This window comes from Akanthomyces muscarius, chromosome 4, assembly GCF_028009165.1.
Source record: "Akanthomyces muscarius strain Ve6 chromosome 4, whole genome shotgun sequence".
Lineage (NCBI taxonomy): Eukaryota > Fungi > Ascomycota > Sordariomycetes > Hypocreales > Cordycipitaceae > Akanthomyces > Akanthomyces muscarius.
The window spans coordinates 3,417,255-3,442,104 of NC_079244.1; the positions used below are offsets into that span (position 1 = coordinate 3,417,255).

The 24,850-nt window shown below is 55.9% G+C and overlaps 10 protein-coding genes across 11 annotated transcripts; 4 read left to right on the top strand and 6 right to left on the bottom strand.

Annotated features, from left to right (window-relative positions):
- Positions 1-2,363: 2,363 nt before the first annotated feature.
- Positions 2,364-4,013, top strand: LMH87_011836 (uncharacterized protein; the record flags this gene model as incomplete). The annotated part of the gene is made up of 2 exons (XM_056201042.1): positions 2,364-2,735; positions 2,787-4,013. The coding sequence occupies 2 exons, from the start codon at positions 2,364-2,366 to the stop codon at positions 4,011-4,013; spliced, it is 1,599 nt and encodes a 532-aa protein (XP_056052833.1).
- A 1,638-nt stretch (positions 4,014-5,651) lies between these two features.
- On the top strand, positions 5,652-7,463 carry LMH87_011837 (uncharacterized protein; the record flags this gene model as incomplete). The annotated part of the gene is made up of 1 exon (XM_056201043.1): positions 5,652-7,463. One exon carries the CDS (start codon positions 5,652-5,654, stop codon positions 7,461-7,463), a length of 1,812 nt encoding a protein of 603 aa, XP_056052834.1.
- Positions 7,464-7,812: 349 nt separating this feature from the next.
- Positions 7,813-9,489, bottom strand: LMH87_011838 (uncharacterized protein; the record flags this gene model as incomplete). The annotated part of the gene is made up of 1 exon (XM_056201044.1): positions 7,813-9,489. One exon carries the CDS (start codon positions 9,487-9,489, stop codon positions 7,813-7,815), a length of 1,677 nt encoding a protein of 558 aa, XP_056052835.1.
- Positions 9,490-11,505: 2,016 nt separating this feature from the next.
- On the bottom strand, positions 11,506-12,897 carry LMH87_011839 (uncharacterized protein; the record flags this gene model as incomplete). Of its 2 annotated transcripts, none has more annotated exons than XM_056201047.1 (1): positions 11,506-12,897. In XM_056201047.1, the coding sequence occupies one exon, from the start codon at positions 12,895-12,897 to the stop codon at positions 11,506-11,508; it is 1,392 nt and encodes a 463-aa protein (XP_056052837.1). The 2 variants fall into 2 exon arrangements, with proteins under 2 accessions (XP_056052837.1, XP_056052836.1); XM_056201046.1 differs by having other exon boundaries at positions 11,506-12,228.
- A 2,948-nt stretch (positions 12,898-15,845) lies between these two features.
- On the top strand, positions 15,846-16,293 carry LMH87_011840 (uncharacterized protein; the record flags this gene model as incomplete). The annotated part of the gene is made up of 3 exons (XM_056201048.1): positions 15,846-15,984; positions 16,047-16,195; positions 16,246-16,293. 3 exons carry the CDS (start codon positions 15,846-15,848, stop codon positions 16,291-16,293), a joined length of 336 nt encoding a protein of 111 aa, XP_056052838.1.
- Positions 16,294-16,442: 149 nt separating this feature from the next.
- Positions 16,443-17,359, bottom strand: LMH87_011841 (uncharacterized protein; the record flags this gene model as incomplete). The annotated part of the gene is made up of 2 exons (XM_056201049.1): positions 16,443-16,936; positions 17,005-17,359. The coding sequence occupies 2 exons, from the start codon at positions 17,357-17,359 to the stop codon at positions 16,443-16,445; spliced, it is 849 nt and encodes a 282-aa protein (XP_056052839.1).
- An 849-nt stretch (positions 17,360-18,208) lies between these two features.
- On the bottom strand, positions 18,209-19,353 carry LMH87_011842 (uncharacterized protein; the record flags this gene model as incomplete). Its single annotated transcript, XM_056201050.1, has 3 exons — positions 18,209-18,862; positions 18,915-19,274; positions 19,336-19,353. The coding sequence occupies 3 exons, from the start codon at positions 19,351-19,353 to the stop codon at positions 18,209-18,211; spliced, it is 1,032 nt and encodes a 343-aa protein (XP_056052840.1).
- Positions 19,354-19,846: 493 nt separating this feature from the next.
- Positions 19,847-20,849, bottom strand: LMH87_011843 (uncharacterized protein; the record flags this gene model as incomplete). The annotated part of the gene is made up of 3 exons (XM_056201051.1): positions 19,847-20,025; positions 20,077-20,536; positions 20,598-20,849. The coding sequence occupies 3 exons, from the start codon at positions 20,847-20,849 to the stop codon at positions 19,847-19,849; spliced, it is 891 nt and encodes a 296-aa protein (XP_056052841.1).
- Positions 20,850-21,648: 799 nt separating this feature from the next.
- LMH87_011844 (uncharacterized protein) lies at positions 21,649-23,466 on the top strand (the record flags this gene model as incomplete). Its single annotated transcript, XM_056201052.1, has 5 exons — positions 21,649-21,658; positions 21,711-21,756; positions 21,810-22,950; positions 23,006-23,176; positions 23,227-23,466. 5 exons carry the CDS (start codon positions 21,649-21,651, stop codon positions 23,464-23,466), a joined length of 1,608 nt encoding a protein of 535 aa, XP_056052842.1.
- Positions 23,467-23,529: 63 nt separating this feature from the next.
- LMH87_011845 (uncharacterized protein) lies at positions 23,530-24,206 on the bottom strand (the record flags this gene model as incomplete). Its single annotated transcript, XM_056201053.1, has 3 exons — positions 23,530-23,880; positions 23,931-24,133; positions 24,194-24,206. The coding sequence occupies 3 exons, from the start codon at positions 24,204-24,206 to the stop codon at positions 23,530-23,532; spliced, it is 567 nt and encodes a 188-aa protein (XP_056052843.1).
- Between the last annotated feature and the right edge of the window lie 644 nt (positions 24,207-24,850).

Genomic DNA, 24,850 nt, shown 5'->3' on the forward strand with positions numbered 1-24,850 from the left:
GCGTATCAATTACAGGTGCATATGCTGCTTAGTGCTTGTGATGCTGGGCTCAAGAGAATGCAACTTGGGAGCTGTGAGCCATGGTGGATCTCATGTTCTCTGACAGTGCTTGAGATTGTGGCGAACCGGCGCGGTAACAACCAGCCACGGTCTATTCGGAAGGGTAGCGAATTACTGATTAACAGTTGAAAGAAACCAGATCCTGCTACATTGTCGGCGGGATGGGCTACAGGAAGCCGTCGAACCGGACATGACCAGATAGACACAATGCAGCTTGTGTTGCTGTCTCACTAGCCATCGACGCCTCATCGGGTGCGATGCGTGGATGCCAGCTGGAGCGATACATCCTCGTACAGGTGGTCTAAAATTGGGGACACAAGCTCGATAGCTCGATAGCTAGATAGCTCACTGCCAACCGTTTGATAGCAACGGATTGATGATGGCGGGACGACGCTATGATACGGCTGCACGCGATGCGGGTGACTCGGTCGCCGCTCTCGGCGATCTACATGATGATGGGCTACGGCCGAAGGCTGGCCTGATTAGAGTGGTTATTGACAAATTGACAAGCAACGGACCAGGCAACCAGACAACAGACAAGGAAAGCAACGGGGGCGTCTCAACAAGGTTATTATTGTCGAGTAGCGGTGCAAGACGACAGGTACCGAACGGCCAAGTCAATATTACTGGTACTGGGACGCCAGGGCGATGAGTGTGCTGAAGGCGGCACGTGCCCAGGTAGCCAGGGGGTGCCTGTGACCAACCGGGAGCCATCAGGTGAGGTACGAGAACTGGGGATCGGGTGCGTTGCAACTGGGCTTGCCGTTCGGTGCAACATTGTGAGTAGCAGTGAGTAGGATGAGAAAAAAAAGCAGGGTGAGGATAGTTGATAGCCTTATCAAATAACAAAAGAATCATCCGAGAGCCAGCCGGCCGGTGTTTTTTGTTTTGGATGAGCGGTTTGGGCCTGCTCCCCAACACTGCCAGGCAGGTACCTACCGTGATGGCCTTTCGTCACTGAAAGGTTCCAAGCTGGCTGGCTGGCTGGTTGCGTGGATGCTTGCTTGGCTGGGCTGCTTCGGACTAGCGCCGCTGCCGCTATAATGACCAAGCTGCCTCCTCCGCATCTAGTCATGCGGAAGTGTAGCTTGCGGCTTGAAGCAGAATGTCTTGCAGATCAGCCATTGTCGGCGGATAACCAAGTCAGATGCGAAATAATTATAGATTTCGAAAAGCATCGAAAAGCAAGCTAGACGACGACTGGCAGAAAGGGAATGCGAGAGCCAGCGCCTGACGATTCAGACGGGCCGCAGGAGACGGGGCCAGGCAGAGACAGACCCGGCTGGACATGAGGCGAGACCGGACACTCAGAGTTTCAGGCACGAGTAAGTTGCCACCATCCGGGAACAGCTGCGTCAGCGTCGCCGCCAAAGTTGATTAACGTGAGCGAGCAGGGTTTGGCTCGCCCGCTGCCAGAGTGGCGTATAGAGGACGGAGTTGCTTTTCTTCTTCTCATTCTTATTTATTTAAAATTTTCTAATTCCCAACAAACTTTTATTGTTATTTATTCCGGAATTGTCGTCGCATCATCTTACTCGAGTGGCTGAAGCTCTGCGGGTAGCGCTCCCGGACAGGCCTCCTTAAAGCGGCGTCACTGTTGGGGTGCTTGTCTCACTGGGCAGCTGACGAGCCTACCAACAGGCCTGACAGGTCTGAGTGCACGCTTGCGGCTGAGACGCGTACACTATACACGCCAGACACAGGGAAGATGCTTGTTCGCAAAGGTACCTTGTACCGCGCAATGCCGCTATCGCATCGCCCCAGGAACGGCTGGACAGCCGTGACAAGGTGCGGGGGAGTGCATGTACCTTTGCTTCCACGGGCTACCTTACCAGTACCTTGCCTCCAACGCTAGCAGGCCCCCCATCGGCCCCAATTAGGCCACAAGCCTCCAAAGCTACACGGCTGGCGGGCGCCCTGTGGAGGATGCGTCACTCGCCCAGCCCACAGCGCTGCCTAGCACCGTAACAAAGAAAGGTACTTTGCCATCACACCAAGTCCCCAGCCAAATGCAGGTACCGCCCTCTAGCCGTAGCGCCTCGCTCCGCCCTCTTATCAACACCTCGGAGCACCGCGCTCGTCATCTTCCTCCGCTTCTTCCTCATTCCTCCTCTCCGAACGCATCCTCGTTCTTCTTCCTCCATCATCTCCCATCTCTGCTTTCCATCTTGCTGGTTATTATCCAGCCTCCTCCGTCCTCACCTGCTTTTCTTCTTGTCCTTTTCTCTCTGCTACTCTCGAAACACCACCGCAGGCCGGCCCGCGTCATCCATACATCTCCATAGTTCAGCGCAGCCTTCACCATGAAGTCCGTTGTCGCCGCCCTCTCCGTGGCCGCCCTTGCCCAGGCTTCGTCCTTTAAGATTGGCACCATTCATCACGACTCTGCCCCGATCCTCGATGCCACCCACGCCAACACCATTCCCGGCGCCTACATCATCAAGTTCAAGGAGCACGTTGACGAGCCCAAGGCCAAGACTCACCATGCCTGGGTCACTGATATTCACGGCGATGGCGAGCAGGATCGCCTCGAGCTCCGCAAGCGCGGTCTCTTTGACTCCGTCGAGGATGCCTTTGGCGGCATGAAGCACACCTTTGATCTCGGCTCCGGCTTCCGCGGTTATGCTGGTCACTTTGACGATGCCGTCATCGAGCAAATCCGCAACCACCCCGACGTACGTGCTACTCTATCTTCGTGACAAGTCATCCCCTAACATTTCATCTAGGTTGAGGCCATCGAGCGTGACTCCATCGTCCACACCATGGTCCCCGTCAGCACCAAGGCTACTGTCGCCGAGGACTCTTGCAGCCCCGAGACTGAGAAGCAGGCTCCCTGGGGTCTTGCCCGTATCTCCCACCGCAAGACTCTGGGCTTCGGTACCTTCAACAAATACCTCTACGCCGAGGAGGGCGGCGAGGGTGTCGATGCCTACGTTATTGACACTGGTACCAACACTGAGCACGTCGACTTTGAGGGCCGTGCCAAGTGGGGTTACACTGCTCCCGACGGCGATGCCGACGAGGATGGCAACGGCCACGGTACTCACTGCTCCGGCACTATCGCTGGTAAGAAGTACGGTGTTGCCAAGAAGGCCAACGTCTATGCCGTCAAGGTTCTTCGCTCCAACGGCTCTGGCTCCATGTCCGATGTCATCAAAGGCGTCGACTGGGCTGCCAAGTCCCACGAGGAGGAGGTCAAGAAGGCCAAGGCCGGTAAGCGCAAGGGCTTCAAGGGCTCTGTCGCCAACATGTCTCTCGGTGGTGGCAAGACTACTCTGCTTGACATGGCTGTCGATGCTGCCGTCACCAAGGGTCTCCATTTCGCCGTCGCTGCCGGCAACGATAACGCTGATGCCTGCAACTACTCTCCTGCCGCCTCCAAGAATGCTGTCACCGTCGGTGCCTCCACCATTGACGACAGCCGTGCTTACTTCTCCAACTACGGCAAGTGCACCGATATCTTTGCCCCCGGTCTGAACATTCAGTCCACTTGGATCGGCTCCAAGTACGCCATCAACACCATCTCCGGTACCTCCATGGCCTCTCCCCACATCTGCGGTCTCCTGGCCTACTACCTGTCCCTCCAGCCCGCCACCGACTCCGAGTACGCTGTTGCCTCCATCACCCCCGCCGAGCTGAAGGACAACCTCATCACCATTGGTACCAAGAACACCCTTTCCGACATTGACTCCGACACCCCCAACGTTCTCGCCTGGAACGGTGCCGGCTGCAGCGACTACAAGAAGATTGTCCAGGCTGGCGACTTTGACGCTAAGCGCACTTCTTCCAAGTCCGAGAACATCCACACCAAGATCCAGCACGAGTTTGACGTTGTCTCTGGCGAGATTACCAAGTCTGCCAAGACTTTCGGCAGCAAGGCTGAGAAGTTTGCCAAAAAGATCCAGCACGTTGTCGATGCTGAGGTCGAGGACTTCCTCTCCCACTTGGAATAAATCATCCTTTCGTTATATAAGCGCATACTGTTTTTCTGTTCCGCACCGCACTCCAGCTGTGGCCTCGGATAATTTCCTACCTTGTTATCCATGATTTAGATGTAAACTGCAAATCATATGGTGTTTCCCTGTTTCGGTTTTTGTTTCGGTTGAATTGACTGTACTGCATGGGATCCTCAACTCCCTGGATGGAATGGATGGATGAGGAGATTAGCTCAGATGAAATACATTTCTTAAATTTCTACATTCTTGCATGTGCGTGGTGTTTACGATTGCATCCTTTCCGTGAAGTGGCTGGAGGCGTGGTGTTACTCTGAGGACAAGATCTCGAGCGCACCTTCCCGGTTCACCGGCCAGCTGCGTCACCACCGCCATTGCGTTGCTCATGCATTAAATGCGCGGTCCGATATCATCTGCAGGACCACGAAACGCCGTATTCATGAATCAAAGGGCGCTATACCATCTAATTTTATTGTTGGCTAATATTTGTCGCTCGTTTGATTTCCCCATTCCATCTTCGGCATCCGTTTGAAGTCTGTGCCATCATATTCTATTACATGCTGGCTTATCGACATGTTTCGACGAAATAATTCCAGACTTGAACATCGTGGGGCACTACGTCGAAGCAAGTCGACAGGCTCTGTTGCCACAAATCATTTTCGCGGCTTTGTCAGTCTCGAACCGCAAGTGGCTCACCGAGATGCCCATATAGCAGCACGAGTCTCTTTTACAAAAGCACGACAAGAATCCGGGAGATCCAAGCCAATGGGCATTCCGACTTCTTCTTCCGCTTATGGATTGGTGAGAAACAACAGCTTCATGAATGGACCGGATTCCATATCTTACAATGGGGATGAGGGCGAGGCAACCAAACAGAAAACAGACATCAGCCTGTGTCGACAGAGAAGCGTGCGGTTCACTGGCCCCGCGGCCAGGAAAAAGCGAGAAGTGGCTATTCATGCAAAAGGAAGCTCGGCAGACCATTCGGACCCATCCAACCGCTTCCACTCGAGTGCCTTTGGTGGCCACCTGCCGAGGAGCTCGCCCATGGCTGGCCACACGTACGATGACTTTTGGCTCGATCGCTCACTTGACTTAGAATCCAAGCATGACCAGACTGTGTGCGAGTCAGAGTTGTCATTCTATGCAGCACATAGACAGAAGTTACGGAAATCAAGATCCATGTTTACCGGCTCATTCATGTCATCCGAGGGTCATTCCGACAGCGCGACCACCGCAGCCAGCAGCTGGGATCCCCACGGCCCAGTCAAGCATACGTCTCTCGTAACTGGCAAGCATTCACTGAGAAGCCCAAAATCGATGGGCTTTTTGCGATTAAGTTCGAGCAGAGGGCCGTCCATGCGACGACAGCACGAAAACAGCATCTCCACGTCGCCCAGCAAACGATCCCTACGAGACAGCGTGCGCCTAAAAGCCCGCCCATCAATGTTCTTTCGGCCCAAGAACAACCGAAATGCAAGTTTGACGGAGATCAAAACATCCATGAGAAACAGTAGCAATAATAGCATGCCTATTTCATCAACAATCTCTTCTACGGCCTCATCGTTCTCTAAAGGCTCTGGTCTTCGAAAGGCGGCCAGAAAAGTCTCAAAGAGTGTCAAAAGTAAATTCAGAGGCATGTTTGGTCGATCCAGGAAACTGGAAGAGACCGAGACTTCCAATACTACGGCATCAAGCAGCGTACACCACTCGAAACTTTCACTCCAAGAAGAGACCTCGGTATCAAGAGTCAAATCTTATGTGCCGTCGCTGCGCTCTGTTGCCTCGGAACACTGTCTACAAGCCCGCCAAGGAAGTCTAGAGTCAATAGAAGATGGAGCGCAGAACGCAGACGGGGAACGGTCACGAGTCACCAGTTGGACGAATTCCAGCACGCACACGGTCGTGAGCAGCACGCTAGATGCTGATTGGGAGCCTCAGCGCCTTTCCGTGATTGATGAAGGCGGACATACGGCGTCTACTTTAGAACGATGGCGATCGTCAGAAGATGAAGAGCGCGCTTACTCTGCCCTTGCAAAGAGATTGGATGATATGCAGAAGCAGAAAAACGGCGAAGCGTCTTTCCGCAAGGGAAGTCTGGCAGACACTCTCGACGCACGGTCCACTGGCGGCATGAACATGACCATCGGTGACGAACCAGCGATTGTAGCGGCTCAAAATGGATCAGAATACAACTACGGTGGGATTGCTACGCCTCACGAATATGACACGGAAACAGTGCGATTTTCCAGTGCAACAAACAGTGGAATTACAAGTCCTACAGGCCATCTGTTCAGGACACAGAGTCCATACAGAAAGGCCCTTCGCACGAGTATGAGAATTCAGGAGCGCTCCTCTAGCATCAAGCCTGTCAATCTGCGATACCTGAGCTCCCTGTCTGCGTTGAGCCTTCCAACTCGCCGATCGAGTCCGGACGGATCGGAACAGGATGTTCACCTATCATCGGCAGAGAGTATTTACTCCAACATTTCCGATAGCTCGAAAAGAGACAAGAATTCAGAGACTCCATATAACATGAACGAGTTTGACACTATTACCTTGAGTTCACCCCAGACTCAAGACCAGGCAACCACGATTGACGACAACTTGGAAAGAACACATCAGCGGGAAGTGTCTACAGCGAGCTCTGTGGAATGGAAGACATGGCTTAGCGCTAAAGTGTCGAAGCTGGAAGACTGTGGCCAATCTTCCAAAGTTCTTAGCGAGGAACAGACATGGAACCCGTGGTCCGCCATGGGCCACGTTAGAGAGGATGCAGAGATTGAACCAAACTTCGACCTATCCGATACAAGCGACATAGACAGCGAAAACAGTCATGAGAATCGATTGGGGGGGTTGGAAATTGCTGCTGCACCAGTTACGCAAAGCATTGTCATTGAGGAAGGCGTCGCGCACCACAGCCACCCCATGCTCACACACGATGAAAACGCACCGCCAGAATATAAGAACATGAAGATAGCGTACGCTGGAAGCGAGCCCAAGACCACAATTCGAAGTGTTGCATCGCTTCCCAACGTCAAGCCGAGTGATGGGCATGAGACAGCTTGCAGAAAGAGCATCACGCCTCAAAAGCCAAAGGGCAGCCCATCCACCCTGACAGAGTCTCCAAGCAGAACCAAGAAGGCATATTTCAACTCTGGAGCGATATCGTCGCTAAAATCAAGCCCCGGTCTGAGTGCTGCAGTCAGACGGCAATTTGGCACAGTGGCAACGGGATCGCCTCGACGCCGCAGCATCCGTGGCGGAGAGGATGTGGTGCAGAGCAAGACGGTGCGGGAGGCGGCATCGTTTGATGACTGCCAGTTTAGGAGAGGGTTGGATGCTCAGGCTATGGGCAGCAAGCGAATGGTGGAATTGTTTCTGAGCAGCCGAAAGAATAAGCGAGCACCCGATGCAGGTGCACCAGACTGGTCTGCCGCATTTGTTTGATGGCACCTGGATGGACTTGTAGCAACTTTTGTTTTGCAAGGAATGCGTGGTGCTTGGTAGATTGTGGTAAAGCTGCCTATGTATAGTATAAAAGATCAATGAGAGTATTTGTAAAACATGGATATAAACAAAAACAGAAAAGGAGGGAAACGAAATCAATGCTAAACGCCAATCCCAAGGTATCAATTGTTGTAAGTACAGGATAGTACGGCAGGGAAGTATCCGTCATCTTTTTTCCAGCCAAGGTGTTTTGCCACAGTTGCGCTCATCTGTCTCTGCGTGCGCGTCGCCTCATCATCTGGCTCTCTTTTTTATTTTTCCTTCTTCCCTGCGAATCTCGTCTTGAAAGTCAAGGCGCAACATGAATCTCCCACAGATGGGCCAGCTCATCCGGAAACGCCTCCTTGCGGTCCTCGCTCACCCAGGTGCCGTACTCCTCGTGCGTGACGTGCTCGGCGAGGAGGTTCCTGGGCTCGTGGGTGCGCACGGCGTCGAGGAACTCGACGGTGGCGTTGACGTACTGGGCGACGGCGGCGCGGACGCCCCACCGCGCGCCGGTGACGGCGCTGAGCAGCAGGGGCTCTATGAGGGGCGCGTCGGTGACGGAGGGGTGGGCGGTGCCGCGGGCGGTGAGGAACCAGGCGGCGGCGGTGCGGTTGAGGACGTCGGCGACGAGGTCGCGGACCGTGTCAAAGTGCGGGCGGCCGAAGAAGAGGCTCGGGCGGCGCGACCACGACTCGGACTGCACGACGAGCAGCGGCACGGCGACGTCGGCGTTGAGCTGGCCGCTGCCCTTGCCTGGGTCGAGGATGACGCCGGCGGCGCCGGCGGGCTGGGCGGGCTGGTCGGACTCGGAGGATCCGGTGGAGGTGCTGGGCCGGAGGGCCTGCAGCGCGCCGGTGGCGCCGTAGGAGTGGCCGGCGATGGCGAGGCGGGAGAAGTCGAGGCGGCCGGTCCACTCCTGGAGGGTGGTGCCCTCGCCGCGGGAGTTTTGGTCGTAGACCTGGCGGCCGTGGCCGTCGTTGATGGCGCCGAGGGTCTTGATGGCCTCGCGGATCTCGGCCTCGCGGAAGGCGAGCTGCTCGCGCTTCATGGTGGGCGCGTCCATGGGCGGCGTGGCGAGGACGTGGCGGGCGTCAAAGTGCAGCACGTCGCGGTCGGGCTTGCCCCTGACGCGGACGCGGGTGCCGGGGCAGCTGCCGTCGCGGTGCTCGAGGGCGGCGACGACGTGGCCGCGCGCGGCGAGCCCGCCGAGGTAGGCCGTGTAGTCGGTGCGGGACGAGGCCATGCCGTGCGAGAAGACGACGAGCGGGAAGCTCGTGTCGTTGCCCGTCATCTGCAGCAGCGGCGCGTCGACCTTGGCGGGGATCTCGATGCGGCCGGCGACGGCCCAGAGGAGCAGGGTGAAGACGGGCCGGACGAAGAAGTAGTCGGCGCGGGCGAGGCGCGCGAAGCCGGCGGCGGTGAGGGAGACGGGCCGCGGGATCCAGAGGTGCGGCGGGGCGGCGGCGCGGGCGCCGTGCGCGACGGGGTAGTAGATGCTAAAGAGGACCGACTCGAGCACGTAGGCGGGCTGGCCGGAGGCGCGCAGGGCCGTCTCGGAGAGGCGCCGGGGCTCGATGAGGGGCACCTCGACGTCGACGGTGCCGACGTCGTACGGCCCGGCGTGGCGGCGCGGGAGGTTGGAGGCGAAGAAGGGCTCGCCGCGCAGGACGCAGACGAGGGCGTAGAGGGCGACGAGGTGGAAGACGAGGTACCGCCAGGAGCGGCGCGGACGGAGAATGTGCGCGAGGTGGAGGAGGTGACGGGTGGCGCCGCGGCGGGAGGCGTAGGGTGGTGGCGAGAGCCATTTGGGTATCGAGGACGACGACGACGAGGGCGGCTGCGTGGAGGCTGGTTGTTCGAGGAGAGGAGAGTCGGGGTGGTCGGAGGGGAACGTGGGCGAGGACGAGGCAGAGCTGGTGTCGTCGTGAAACGGCTCGAGCTCGACCTGGACGTCGTCGAGAGGGTCGCGGCGGCGCGGCATGGTGGTGGTGGTGGTGGTGGTGGTGGTGATGGTGGGTTTTGTGTGTGTGACCGTATCCCAGAGATTCGTGTGGCGCGCAAAGGGAACACGGGAGTAGATGTCGAATGAACCTTGGGCCAGGAAAGAAGGAATTGGGAAAAGTTGAAGAGTTGGAGAGCTGACAAGACAAAGGTGGCGGCGATTGATTTGTCGTTGGCAGGTAGTTGGCCAACGGACTGGTAACGTAGGGCCCCAGCGGGCGGTAGCGCGGGCGGCCAGATGCTTCCGGGAAGCTTTTCGAAACGGTGGAGTTTTTCTTTGGAGGGGGGGGGGCCGGGAGCTCCGGGACGAGGTGGAGGTGGGACAGGTATTGTTGATTTTTAAGCGCTGGCAAGCAAGAAAAATCAAGACAAAAATACGACCATGCTGCCAGGAGACGAGAGATGAGATTCGATCTTGTCAAGAGGGAATTATTGCAAGAGCTGCTTGTGCTTTGTCAGGAGGAACATGGAGAGGGCAGAGGGAGAGAGAGAGAGAGAGGCCCGGAGGCTGCGGATTTTAGTGCGTCTCGTCCGCTACACCGGATCGACATGCCGACCGCCGTCGATTTCGTATTCTCCAGAAGGCTTATTAGGCAGGCTTGAGCTTAGGTAGGCAGTAGCATCTGGCTGGTAAAGCATCAGCCCAGCCTACAATGTGGATAGCAGTAGGCATGTCTCCCGCACAGCCAGCCACTGCGCAGCTGGCGACACCCTCCCTCTTCTCTCTCTCGTGTTCGGGACCACTGTCACTGAATCCACGAGTACTGTCCACGAGCCGACCGCGCCTCGTCTCTGCTGCCTGGAATCGACCTTTTTTTCTTCTTCTCTTGCATCTGATTTAGATTCGCTCAAACCTTGCTCAATTCCAAAGCCGCCTTGACCGCCGCCCGGGCCTCTGCACAATGTCCCACGGCTACCGCGGGGGGGCTCGGCCTCCGATCGCCCCAAGGACATCGCGCCGGTAGTTGCATTATAAATCGGATGATTCATACCGACCTGTCCCCCGTGCCCCCCATGCTCTATCCCACCTCGGAGCTACTAGCAAGCTTGCTCGTTGTCTTACCCGCGGCGATAAAAAAAAAAAGTCACCACTCACGCAGAGGACTTTCGGCTTTAAATGGTGCCCCGTCATACCGTGAAGCGCTGACGGGATTCCTGGTAGCGTTGCGCACATGCAACCGGGTAAGCTCCCCACAGTCAAGGATGCGGAGAGAGCTCGCAGGAACACGGCAACATGGCAGCATGGCAACATGGCAAATGACAGCAACGACCATTTGCCTGGGATCGAGGGGCAGTGGATGGCACTGACGGGCGACTGCGTCTCACCTGGCAAGCTGTCCCGCCTGGTGATTGGAATGCGTCGACAGCAGAAGAGCATCTGCCGATGTGCTCGGGCGACCGTGCCCTCAGTAGCTCGTAATGCCCGTCTTATTCCCAGCAGTGACGTCGCCCTTGTCAAGCTCCTCAAAATCCTGATGCCAGTCTTAAAGTTGGTGCCGCAGCGCGTGCAACAAGACATGGCCAGCAGGGCCAAATATTGAAACAAAGGTCAGAAGCCATGGAGCATCTTTTTTCAATAACATGGTAAAAATGACCACAAAACCCTATCCGGAGTAGCCTCGCAAGGCGCTGCCATCTCAGATCCGGGTTGCATACACCGACGCTGGCGAGACAAGCACGCGAGTGCCACGTCAAAGATAAATATGTATTCTTGAAAGTACATGTATTTATATACATCCATGTACAGATTCTGCCCGAGGCAGACAAAGAAAACAAAAAACAAATAGGCCAAATAAGGACCTGGCCTCCAGTACTCCAAGATCATGCATGGTATCGCCGCCCAATCCGTCCCAGAACACCGCCACAGCGCCAGAAAAGGCTCGTGTGCACAAGCTTGGTAGAAGACCCCAACTAGATCAAAAAAGGGTTCCGACCAAATCCAAACAAAACGCTAAATATCAACTCTAAAATCCACGATTCGTACAAATCTCATTCCTTAGAACCGCGAGTGCAGATGCCGCGGCATGTCCAGCGACGCCGAAAAGCTCGTCGCCATGTAGTCGTGTTCCAGAGGCGGCATAAACAGATAGTTGTGATGCGGAAAGTGCTCGTGCAGCGTCTGCCTGACCATCGGCGGACCCGTCACCCTGTCCCGCTCCTCTTCTCTCCGTCTCACGATGGGCATCGGGTACGGCGGCGGCGCATCCGCAGGCAGAGGCGGCGGGAGCTGTGCGGGCGGCGGCACCGCAACCTCTGGTTCCCGCTCATAGTCGGGCGGCGCGACGCCGTCCTCCATGTCCCGCAGCTGGAAGCCGTGGTACTCGGACGTGTCAGATGTCACGTACCCAAGGCGGCGCAGACGGCGGTTGAGACGCTCGATCCGACGCCGGCTGCGGTCGGGAGACGGGTCGCGGAAGAACTCGGTGTTGCAGATGTCAGTGCGGTCCTCGGGGTTGGCCGCCGCGGCAGCTGCGCGGGCGGCTTCGCGCTCGCGACGCCGCTGGTGGCGACGCCGTCGGGCTTCCATGATGGCGTGAATCTCTTCGGGAGTTTGTCGCCGTCGACCGCTGAGCAGCGGCAACTCGCCGTCGGATGTCGGCTCCTCTAGAACGGGCGCAGGAACTTGGATCTCTTGCGTGCTGTGGCCAGCCGTGGGACTTGTGTCGCCGGGTGGGTGTATTTGCTCGGTGGCCTCTTGTGGTTGTTCTTCGCTTCGCATCGTGTGCTGTTCTTCGCTCCGTCTGGTGTGTTGTGACTGGCTGGTCTCCCGTGTAGTTTCATCGCTTCGTCTTTGCTGGCCGCTGTCCCGTTGCTGCCCAGTGCCTCGTATGGCGCCGATGCTCCGTCTCATGTGCTCGCTGCTGCGCCTTGCCTCCTCGGCATTCTGCCTTGCTGATTCTCGTATTGATTCGTTACTGTGTCTCGACTCATCGTCTTCATCATCCTCCACCTCATGTACTCCGTTCTCCTGCTCGGCACCCTCGTCGGTCGCGTGGGCGCTGCCCTCGGTCGTGGCCTTTCTGCGCTTATTAACATCATATGGCGGCGGGGCCTCGCCAAGCTCATTCAAACCCTCATTCGAGCGCAGGAACCACCAGTTAAAACCCAGACCTGCCGGCGGCCACCGGTCTGCTGCGTTGTTATTGTCGCGACGGCGCTCTTGCATCTGCGTCTCGCCGCCATCGCCGTCGCTGTTACTGGCTTCGATACGCCGACTGCGCCGCCGCCTCAGATACGCAAACAGGCCGACGAGGAAGACGGAGGCGAGCGTGACGAGCGGGATAATGACGTAGGTAACAGGTTGCAGCTTGGTGCTGCCCGGCGAGGAAGTGGCCGACGGCGTGGCAGAGGCCGTCGCCGTGCCGGGCGGCGGCTCTGTTGTTGACATGGTTGGCGGTTTGGGGGAAGCGCTGCTATGTCATGTAGAAAAGCGTATGAGGGAAAATTGAATAAAGGTGTTGAGTTTTCGATATGGATTGCCAAGTTGTCTTGACTCGGACAAGGAATATTTCTCATGCAAGATGCTTGGCGTGTTCAATCGATGTCGTCACAAGTCGGATGGGTCGGACCCAGAATAGGCAAGTTCGCTGTTGAATGAGACGGTGCGGCAACAAAATGCCGATGCGAAAAAAAAGACAATAGTAATGAGAGAACTGAGAGGAGAAATGGCCGATGCAAGCGACTTAAGTCACGGACAAACTATCAAAGACGCTCTTCGTCGCAGGAGGAAAGCCAGAGAAGTCGCGCGACACGCCGAATCGGCAAAAGTCCGTTTCCCTCGTTGGCGTAGTTCGGCCGTGGTCAGATGGTGCGGCAGTTGCTGCGTCTTAGTCTCTCAATTAGACGGACAAGAACTAGACAAGCTCCGAGCCTCCGGGGGCACACGGCGGTCGAGAGCGGAGGTGCAGGTTGTGTCACCAGGCAGGATCGCAAGCTAAATCAGAGCGCCGCCGCAAAAAAAGTGATGTTCACAGCAGGTGATGAGAAAAGGATGCAGGCCTGGTTGGGAAGAGAAAAAATGTGAAGAGAGGAAAGGAATTCACCGGCAGGGCCCTCTTGGGATGAAACGTCATGGAGGGATGGGCTTGGGAGCTCCGGAACGTCGTCAGCCCATGGGGAAACTATCAAACTACCTATTCAACAGCTAACATCCCGGCCCAAGCAAGAGGAGGAGCTAGGTTTTTAGCTGCGCTAGCAGAGAGGTACGCGAGGACGAGGGGGAGGGGTGGTGACAGGCGGTCCCAAACCCCAGCATCGGCTTCGCGGGATCTCATACTATTGGGGAGTGAATGGGTGGTGGGCGCGAGGGTGTGGATACGCACAAGGGGAGGAATCTTGACGAGGCTCTAGAACTTGGGCGGCATAGCAGGACGAGTATGAGTAGGCCGATGGTGCTAAAGTGCGTCGTTTTCAGGCACTATAGTTATGCTAGTTTATGTGATGATGGTTGATGGTGGTGTGGGCGGCTTTGTTAGTGGGGAGGGTGTGGAAGGACTCGCATCGACGGAGAGGCAGCTGCAGCGACAAGGATGCTCGTTCCTTGCTGATGCGCCGGTTAAAGTTGGCCGTCACAGAATATTGATTTTGCGTTTCATTTCATTCCGTTGCTCATTTGCGGTTGTGGCGAGGCTTGCGTGTTGCTTGATGATTGATTGCTGGTGAGAGACGACTTGTAAGACTGGGTCTAGTACTCTGTACTGCTGGTAACTAACCACGAAGCTGTGTGAATTTGACTTTGAGGCTATGCTTGCAACGGGTTTAGCTGACGTTGCAGTGAAGAAAAGATGGCGAGTCCATTTCGTCCAACCTAACTGTAACCTTGGTGTGCGGCAGACCCAACAAGATCGAAGCAAACAAGACGACGCAAACAGGACGACGCAAACACAGCCAACAAAGACGGCAAATCAAAGGCAGTATTCGTTGACGCTTGCCGCGCATACATGCGTGCATGAGACAGCAGCATGCCGCCATCGCTCTCGTCTTGTCCAGCTGGGGCTTACTGGTGAGGCTGGCGAGGCTTGCGTCAAAGCACGCAGCGCGGCGACTCGCATGTGGGTGGCTTGGCTCTTTGCTGCGAGCCTTGTGATGTGTCTCCATTGTATCCGTAATTTCACAGAGTCGTCGTCGTCGTCAATAGCCCCTCCGCGGAAGCTGGGGTGGAGGTGTGATGCTGCAAGCCACCGTTAGACCCAACACCCGGCAGGGGGAGGGGAGGGGCGTGATGCTCAGGCGAGGCCAGCTGAGAACGCCACGTTTTGGTGTGCATATCGTTGATTGATTATGTACGGAGGGAGTCCAGACACTGGTAACTAGCGAGCCTCAAGAGGCAATGCAACAAGGCGGTCAAAAATGAGGCTTGGCCGAGGGAGACACGACACATGTCAAAAAAGCGTGGCACACAGACCGGCGCTGATGGTGCTTGGCGGCGTTCAGCTGGGCGGCGGCTGTCTTTGCACCATTGGGCACGAACGCGACTCATTTGAAGCAACGGTAGGAAGAAAGATAAGAGGGAGGATGCATGGCAGCCGTGAGAATGCAGCATTACGACACGACAACGTGCAGATGCCCGACGGAGAAGGACGGACAGGCAAACAGGCACCGGCACTGATTACCTAGGTCTCCTGGCGGCCAGGCAAATCTGAAGCGGGCTTGCTGGTGTCGGTGCAGGTACAACGGTAAAACGGCAAACGGCAAACGGCAGCACGACATGGTGCGGCCACAACGGTGTGTGTGTTGTACCTGGAACTATCAACTACCTTTGTGAGTTGCATGCGGGCGTCTTCTCGGCCATACCCATCCAAAGCTGACGGATGCTACGGTGCAGAGATTTTTTCTTGTTTTTTTCTTCACATTGGGTGTGGCTGTTAATAAGAGGTACAGCAGCAGCGTCGCAGTCGCTGGTGCACTTGAAAACCGGACCACAACTCGGCAGGGCCCCCTGTAGCTGTAGCGGGCTCCAGCATGCTGTGACGGGTGTAGGCGGCACATTTACAGCATCTGCAGTGGAGCAGCGAGCTATTTACAGCGCCCAGAGCACTAAAAGTATCCACTGACGGACACGATGATGGGGGCCACGGCAATGATGCACTGTGCTTGAATGGCGACTTAACTGGGCAGCTAGGTACAGCACACTCATAACGCCATCACTCGCTGTAGGGTAAGGCAGCCTCGCAGCTCTCCTGCCTCGCCCGCTTCCTCGCCGGCCCACCTCTTCACGATTCACCCTCGAAGGCCGACGCCATCTTTGTCACGGTCGCATCCTCGTCGCCGATCGTCCAAACCTTGCCTCCCATCCTCTCCATCGCCGCTGCTACCAACAAACACTCGCGCCGTTCCATGCAGCGCCAACTGGAGCCCCTTCGATTGACACCAGCTGGCACTTCTTCGGCCCTCTGTCCCCGAGCCTCCGAGCCCGCGCCCGTCGCATATACACACACTCGCAGAAGCACGACCATCATGCCTCGTGCCATCAGAAGTATGCCCCTCCATGCCTCCTCGTCGAGCAAAGGACTACTGACCAGCCGCCCTGTCTGGCAGGCGTGCTCATCGAGTGCGACCCCTCCATCAAGTCCATCATTGTCAACATTGACAGCGAAAATCACGACTTTATCATCGAAGACCTTGACGAGGAACGTGTTGTCGTCAAAGAGAACATGGTTCCCTTGCTCAAGCAAAAACTCGAAGACGTGTGTATACTACCTCGGCACCCGGCGATTTACTGGCTAACTCTTGGCAGCGTCTGAAAGAAAACTTGCCTCCGGTCGACGAGTCTGGCTCTGAATGATCTTTCGCGATACGACGCTCGATACTAGATCGATACACGGCTGCACACATGACTACGGTCACATCTTGAACATTAGCATTGAAGGCGTTATATTGCATTATATCTATACCCATTTTTGAACAATAAACCATTGTCATCCGCACATACTCTTACAGCTTGGAAAACACGGGCTTTTGCTTTTGCATGCTGCTCATCATGGCCGTCGCGAAATCCTCGCCCTGCAGCGCCACCGAGTTCCATACCTGCGTGTACCGCAAGCTGTCGGCCACCGTGTGCTCCTTGCCGTAGTTGAGCAGCTCCTTGGTGCCTTGCACCGCCACGGGGCTCTTGGACGCCAGCAGCGACGCCAGGTCAACGGCCGCTGCGACCGTCTTTGCCTTATCCTCGTGCACCTGGCTGACGAAGCCTTGCGCCAGCGCCTCGGCCGGCGAGAAGTCGCGCGCCGTCATGCACACGTCCTTGACCCACGACAGCGAGCCGACGACCTTGGGCAGGCGCGCCAGCGTGCCAATGTCGGCCGCCAGGCCAATGTCGACCTCCTTGACGGCGAAGCGCGTCTTGGCGGAGCAGATGCGAATGTCGGCGCACGTGGCAATGTCGATGGCGAGACCGATGGCGACGTCGTGAAGGACCGCAATAACGGCTAGACCCGATGTTAGCGCTGGGACTCAAGAATATCGTATAACACATTTGTAGAATTTTTAGACGTACGCTTCTCGCACTTTTCCATGGCGGTGATGCTCGTCTGAAACTCCTCAATGTGACTGCGCAGGAGCTTGGCCCGGCGCACCTCGTCGCCCTCGGCCGTCGTCAGCGGCGAGTCGGCAGCCGCGGCCTTGACGTCGAGCCCCGACGTGAAGGCGCGGTCGCCAGCGCCACTCAGGATGGCGACGCGGAACTGAGGGTCGGCGCTGATCTGCTCAAAGACCTTGCCAAACTCGAGCCACACGGCCTGCGAAAAGGCGTTGAGCCGCTTCGGGTTGTTCATCTCGACGTGGGCGACGTGCTCGGCGGGCGAGGTCACGCGCATGTACTGGTAGGACTCGTAGGCGGAGACGACGGACATGGTTGCGGGGGGTTCGGCTTCAGTTCTCGGGTACAATTCGTTCTTTAAAGGGTGTGGGCGACGGGGCGAGAGAGAAGAGAAAAACTGGCGACGAGATGGGGAGAGGTGTTTGCGAGGAAAGTGAGATGCGGCCCGGCCGGGCTTTAATCTGGGGAAAGCTGGGCAAGTGGTGCCGAGGTTGACAGGCGGAGCACGGCACGGCGTTTTCGGTGGCGGACGTTCATCTCATCTCGTCCGGTCCTGTCGCGGTCCACCACCATGCAAGTCGCTGCTAGGATAGGTGAATCTCGATTAATTGAATTGGGAAATTGGTTCGAACTTATGGCATTCTGTAGCTCTTCCCCCCCTAGAATTGAACAGATCTGCATATGCTCGTCAATCTGCTAATTTTGGTACTGGGGTTTAGTCGCATGTGATTATGCATACGAGACTTCTGAAGTGATTACATGCATTGCAGTCCATACCTGGATCACTGTATTTCCTTCTTCTTGGGCTTATTTCTTGATGAATTTGTTTCTTCTTGAGAACAGTTGATTATCAGAAGCAAGACTTGGAACAAGTCGACTGTACCCCATCCCCTCGCCTACAATACCGCGCCGTCAACTACACGGGCGACAACGCAATGCTGCCACAGTCACTATGCGACGCCGAGTTACAAGCACAAGTCATGATCGCCGAGCGTGCCAGTTTCCAGACCCAGTTGAACTCTATTCCTTCCCATGGCTAAATCTCAAGCTTTAGATACTTTACATGTGCGCCAGAGAAACACCGATTCCCTCCCCTTCAAATACTGTCAAATGACACCGCATACAAGGCTACATGTACTCATTTACTTGAATTTGACAATAGTTAATCCCTCCACTCATCCCCGCTGCGAACACCCGAAGCCGCCTGGCTGGACGATTGTCCACGGAGGGGCGCATCCTCGCCCTCATCATCGTCATCGAGCGCCTTGGCGAGGTCGTCGGGATCCTGCATCTTGGCATCAGGATCCAAGGTGTCATCCAGGTCACGCGAGCCCTCGCCGTGCTCCTCGTCCGCAAAGACACCCTCGTCAGCGCTGACAGAAATACCGCGCGACCCCCACTTGGGTCGGCTGCCGCGCTGTTCGTCATTTTGCACACCGGCCTCCTCGTCGTGTTCTTCATTGTGATGGCCCAGAGTACGGCCAAAAATGCGCTGAACCAGCCATCCATTGCGCATGTCATCGGCGTCCACGACACCGCCGCCGCGGAGCTTTACGCGCTGGCGAGTGTAGTATACCCAAGCGAAATCCACGTAGAGAGCGGTTTGGATGAGACCAAAAATTACTGCAAGGGTGTCTGGCTTGCGATCGTCAAACATTATGCGCCAAAACCAGTTAACACAGTATAGAGCTCTGTATGAGCCGAGGGCGAGGAGATAGAAAGAATCGATGACGGTCGGGACATTCGTCTGGCGGAGCAGGAGAAGCTGGGGCAAGATGCAGACAGACTCGAGAATCTCGGAAAAGGACCACATCCACTGTGCGTGTTAGCGGCCAGCTGCTTCTCTACGCGCAAGAAAATTCACTTACACCGAGGAAACTCCATTTGACTTTGGGCGTCAAGGCGAGCATGGCAAACGGGGATAGGGCAGCAGCGCCACCAACAATGATGGCACCGAGCTTCCAGGACAGCTCCCTTTCGCGGGAGCGGGGAAACACCCATTGCATGACGCCGAGGATATAAAACGACGTCAAGAGGTAGGTAGTTTTGAAAATGACGTTCCATACGATGGCCGTTGAGAAGAGGTCGAGATATCGGGTGCAAAAGACGAGGGCGTAGAGAATCTGCGTGACGTGGGAGACTCCTTCGGCGCTGCGGTTGTTGTGAATGGCAAAGATGAGGATTCCCTTGGACGCCATATGGCTCAGGTCGCCCAAGATGCGAAAAATCTAGAGAAAAGCCTAGTTAGCAAGACGGTTCGGCCTGATTGCCGGAAGTGAGGCGACTTGCGTTCCAGGCACTAGTCATGGTGAAGAGGTTGGGGCGTCGATACGCGCGCGCAAGTCGGGGAATATGTCGAGGCGAGCACGGCACGCTGAGCTATGCAGTGTGGTGCGGATGCTGGACAGTCGAGATGGCCAACGTCCAGACAGAATACGGATTGCGCAGCGGCTAGCGACGATGATGGATGAGGAAGAGAGGACAGCTTCGTCACCTGCGACAGCTATGATGGAAGAGGAGACGTTGACTACGAGGCTGAGTGGAGCCGGGCCAGCTGAGCTCCCGCAGTCGGGGCCAGCCTGGGTTGCAGTGGTGACGGCACAGGTGCAGGGGCCGCAGCAGCTGTAGCAGCCAGGTACAGGTACCTCGTCATCCGCCGTTCAGGCTCCAGCCACTGGCATACGTAAGTCAGGGTACAATACCCATTTTACACCGTGACGGCTTCCGAGACAGTGTAAAAGAAAAGAAAGACAATAATGGCTGGTAATACGCCGATCAAGACAGCTATTCTAAAAACAAATCAGGATGAATCGCCGAGAAGAATTTGCACCTCTCGCGGCACTTCATCCACCAGCAGCTTGCCCTCCATGCCTCGCTTCAGGTGATACTCGAGGTCCTCCATCTCCGCCTCCATCTGGCGCCGCTCCTGTGCGCTGTCACCCAACACCATGGCATTTCCAAAGTTGGTGACAAACGGCACTGTTACGCGTTAGCACATGCTCCATAGGCAGAAAGCTAGTAAATACTGACCACCTCTGGCGCCCGGCTTGGAGCAGCGGACGTAGATGTTGCGAATGCCAGGCTTGGGCCAGACGGCGGGATTGATGTTGGCACGATGAACGATGCCTTCTTCTTGCAGCTGTGCGAGGACATCTAAAATGTCTTCGATCAAGGTCGCATTGAGCATTTTGAAGTTTACAGGCGTCAGACCAGGGATGTACTCAAGCAACAGCGCATTCTGCGTCTGGCCCTTGGCAGTCGCCGCCTCGGCCATGTCTGTCCATTCAAACTCGTAGTCATCCATGCCGGTTGGTACCGCCAAGTACCCGAGACAGCGAGGCCAGCCGTGTTTTGGCTTGAGCTCAGAAAGAGTGTCGAACAGGGTATCGACAGCTTCTTGCGCGCTGTTGTAAGTGACGTCTCCAGTGAGTCTTGAGTATGCCTGCACTTCGTGACGGAAAAATTCCTGGTTTCTCTTGTCTCTTGGAAACTGATGAAACGCCAATTAATACAAAAGTTCAATATTTGGTGTGAGTTGAGTTGCAGCATACTGTCTTGACCACACACTTGCCAGCGCTTCTGGCGGGTCGGGAGCCGTCCGTCTTGCGACGAACGTCGACAACGTAAGAGCTCGGCAACTCTGTCGCGTGTCGTCCATCCTGCAAGATGTCAACAAGCTTAAGCTCAACCAAAGAACTGAGATTGACAATATTGTCGCCAGGGATTTGCTGTGGTTTGGTCATTGTAAACAGACGTAGAGAAGGAGATGCTTGTGATGCTGGTACTGCTACTAATTCACCCATGTTTTCTATGGCTTTTATACTTCTTCCAATTCCCGTCCAATCCAACAGAAAACACCTTGCCAATTTGCTCCTAGCCGTTCGTCTGAAGCTCTCGCGATACCATCTTCACCACCCGACGCCAAGTTTTGGTGGTGTTTTGTGAATTAGTGCACGTTCTAGTGGTTGCTCCCCCGAACGCTGGTGGGGACATCAGCCCTGCCAAGGTCCCGTCTACAGGTATGCCATTGCTGGCACTCCTTGGAGACAGTGCCAATATATATAATCTATGCCAATAGAATTCATGGTAGATATCGATTGAAATAATAAATTTTAAAGCCAGCACGTGTATCAAGCACCGTGCAAAGGAGTTGAACTTAAAGTCTATTGGCCGCTGAAACATGTTAGGACTCTTGTAGAAAAACACCCTTGTCGAGGCCGCGGCTGCTGTGTCAGGCTGCTGAGAGGTTACCTTCTTAGGTCGAGGCTGTCGAATGGCGAGGCTATAAGTCATTTACAAGCCAGGCACGATCCAGCTACTTCTAGACCTTTAAATCTGTCTTCAATTGATATTTTTCAAGACTATTCGTATGTTGTTGAGAGCGTTGACGGGTGACTGCCGCCTGGAGCCTTTTATTAGAGCGGTAGAACAGCGACCTGCGGACCTACCTAGCGCCAGCTCCAACGCGTCACTCCTAAATACCTACATCTCGAGCGCGTCTCACATCCTGCCTCCGCCATCATCGCGCAGCATTGTGCAAAGACCGGCCAATATTACTGCATGGGCTTCATTTAACGAGTCTCGCGTAACTCTCTTGTTACCATGGAGACAGGTTCGTCTTTGTCCAGCCTTGCCCACACCCCAGTCACTAATTGTTGATCAAGGACAAGACCGCGCGCAGCGGTTGAATGACCGTCTTCGGGGCGCTGGGTACGTCACGCCCCCGTCCCTATTTTCCACGCACATTCTAATGCCACTCACAGTCGAGCAGACGTCGGAAGCGATGACTTTAACCTCGATATTGAGGGCATAGGCGAGCCGTTTACGCAGCCCAGCTCCTCGTCACCACCCGCGACGAGGCCCAGCGCTGGAGCTCAGTATAGCCCAGAGATCCCCTCCGTGCCCGAAGAACCGAATGAACCAGCAATTTCACCAAACACTTCCCGGCGTCCTCCGTCGAGTCCTCGACAGCCTGCACCATACCATATAGAAATCACCGAGAGCCCTGCCCACGCCCCCGGCAGTGGACAGCGTCGACGAGTTCCAGTGCAGGAAGCCTCGGCCACGGCGGCTCGCATGCTGGCTGCCCTCGAGTCGGATCCAATCCAGCCCCTCACACTGCCAGCGTTAAATCGACCCTCTCGCCACAGCCAGGATGCGGCCTCGGCGCGCAGAACTGCGAGCCCAGCTCGCCAATCCGGCGATGAATCCCCAGACGATTCCGCGGATGCAGAGCTGATGCCACCACCACCACCACCACCACCCAGAGTTCCCCGGCCAGCGCAAAGGCCTCCGCCAACGACGAGAACAGTAGTAGAATCCCCATCCACTGAGGAAGACCAGGCCGAAGAGATCGGAGACCGAGCAGCGGCGGCCACGATTGGCCAGAAGAGACCACGCGTGAGCTTCCAGCCGTCACCGGAGCTTGGCTCCGAAGAATCAGACGCCGCGCCCGCAGAGGAGCATCCCGCACCCAAACGACCACGCCCGCAGACGCGACGAGAGCCTGCTGTGCAGCGGCAACCAAAGAGGCGAAACGCCGCTGAAGGCCAGAACAAGAAGCGCGGCCGTCCGCGCAAAGAGTCAGGGCAACAGACGAATCGTCCCCGCGCGGGCAGCGCCGAAGGAGACGTTATTGAAATCACGGTGCAGCGCTTCGTCAACGGCCCAGAGGTCGAAAGCGATGAGGAGGCCCAGGGCGAGATGGGCTTTGCCAACCGCAGCGGCGAGACTGTGGTAGATGTATTTGCGCAGGTCTGCGAGGAAGTCATTGCTACAACTCTGGGCAAGTACGAGTATCTACGACAGGAAACGCCAGATGAGGACAAACGGAAAGAGTGCCGCATCAAAATACGCGCCATTGAAGCGTTTCGCGAAGAAGTCAGCGCTCAGCTTCTGCAGCACGTACGTGAAGTGAACGTTGATATTTCAAACAAATATTTTGCTTACGCTTTACTAGTCTATCTACTTGAATCACTGGTATTCGCTTCGGAAAAGAATCCGTCATGTGCAAAAGGAGAAGCTCGAGCTACGACAAGAACTTCTTCGCCTGAAGGCCGAAAAAGAACAAGTCGCACTTCGCATGGACGGCGTCCGCGCTCGTAGCGAGAAAGATGGCAGTGACTCCAAGGTGTGTTCGACGATATGGCCCCATCAATACGCTGCTAACCACCTGCACAGCACCGCCTCAGTGCCTCTAACCTCATGCACGACATCGACCTAGCCGTCGAACAGGGTCGCGACGCTGCTGATCTATCATCACGAGTCCGAAAAGAAGCCGAGCTTGGGAATTTGGAGCTCACCATCTCCCAGGTGGCAGAACAGGCGAGCAGCAACGGTCCAACTGGTGGCCTGCTACACCAGATCCAGCAATTCAATGCCTTCCTTGAACGCACTGCCGCAGTGCTCGAGTCAAGATGATTTGAACAGTAACTTTGGTATATTTTCTTTAAACGCCTGCCATGCCACTATAATTACTCCAGACTAGCTGAACTTGGCCTTGCTAAAGTCCATCTCGGGGTGCTGATCCTGGAACTTCTTCAGAATGTCTGCCTTTTTCTGCTCGTCGGACGAGGGCAGACCCTGCTCCTTCTGGCGCTGGTCAAACATCATCTTCTCGACCATGCCGCGCGTCTGGCCGTCAAGGTCCGACAACTTGGAGTTTTCGGGCTGGATCTTGGTCACGTCAATCTTGGGGGCGGCGGTCACGACGTGGGCCCACCACTCCATCTTGTTGACCTTGTCGAGATGAATTTCGACCGTCTTGGTTCCGTCCGCGTTGGTGGAGAGCGTCCAGGTCGAGTCGTCGACGAGAATAGCATGGGGCAGGTCGCCCTATGAACGGTCAGTTACCAGCGCAGAGGCTTGGGCAGAGAGGTACGCACATTGATGATGGGGTCTTGGCCTTTGATACCCGCAGTAAGCTTGAGCTTCTTGATTTCAACCACGAGATCGCGCGACTTCATGTTGCCGGGAACGGTAAAGGTGACATCGAGCTCGCCGATGGTTTGCGTCCACTTGTACGGCAGGCTGGCCTGCTCTTCAAGCTCCTTGGCGCGCGAGGCGGCGTCTTCAGCCGGTGAGGGATCTGCCATCCTGGTTAGCTTGCACAATAGCCGTGAAATTCACTTCTGCGCATTTTGCGCACCTTTGTCTGTCATGATTGTGAAGTTGTTCCGAGGCTGAAAGGTGGAAGTGGAAGGCAATCGAAGCTGGAAAGCTCGAGATCTTGGAGGGGCAGCGACCCCACTAGCGGAGCTGACCAATGTAGCACCACAAACGATCAAGCACAGCAGCTGGGTGGCTCGCAGCGCTACCTTATTTACAGTGTGATGCTTCTAAATCAATGATACTGAAATATGATTTTCACACAGCTGCAAAACTGCATGAGGGTGACTTACACTCGTGCCTGGATGTTCGGTATTGGCCGTTGTAATAGCTGGAGTAGCTTTCTATCAAGTTCCATTTTCTTTAGCTGGCATACGCCACACGATAAAAAGATACTATGCTTAGATGGAAAGAAGCTGCACAATATGGGATCATTCATAATCCCCAAATTGAACGGCTGCTGAGTGCATTTGGAATCCCAATAGTTGGCAGTGGGCGTGAATCTGGCAGTGGCAAAAGTGGACCACCAGTTCCTGTGCACCCCAGCCTCGAGCTAGCTTTCGATCCTCCTACAATCACCGACCACGGCGACACGATCGCAGCAGCCGTCCTGGTCCCATCGCCTATAACAGGACGCGTTGCCCCTATTCCCAAATCCCCCGAATCGAAACCCCACGGCCTGGGCCTGCCTCGCTCC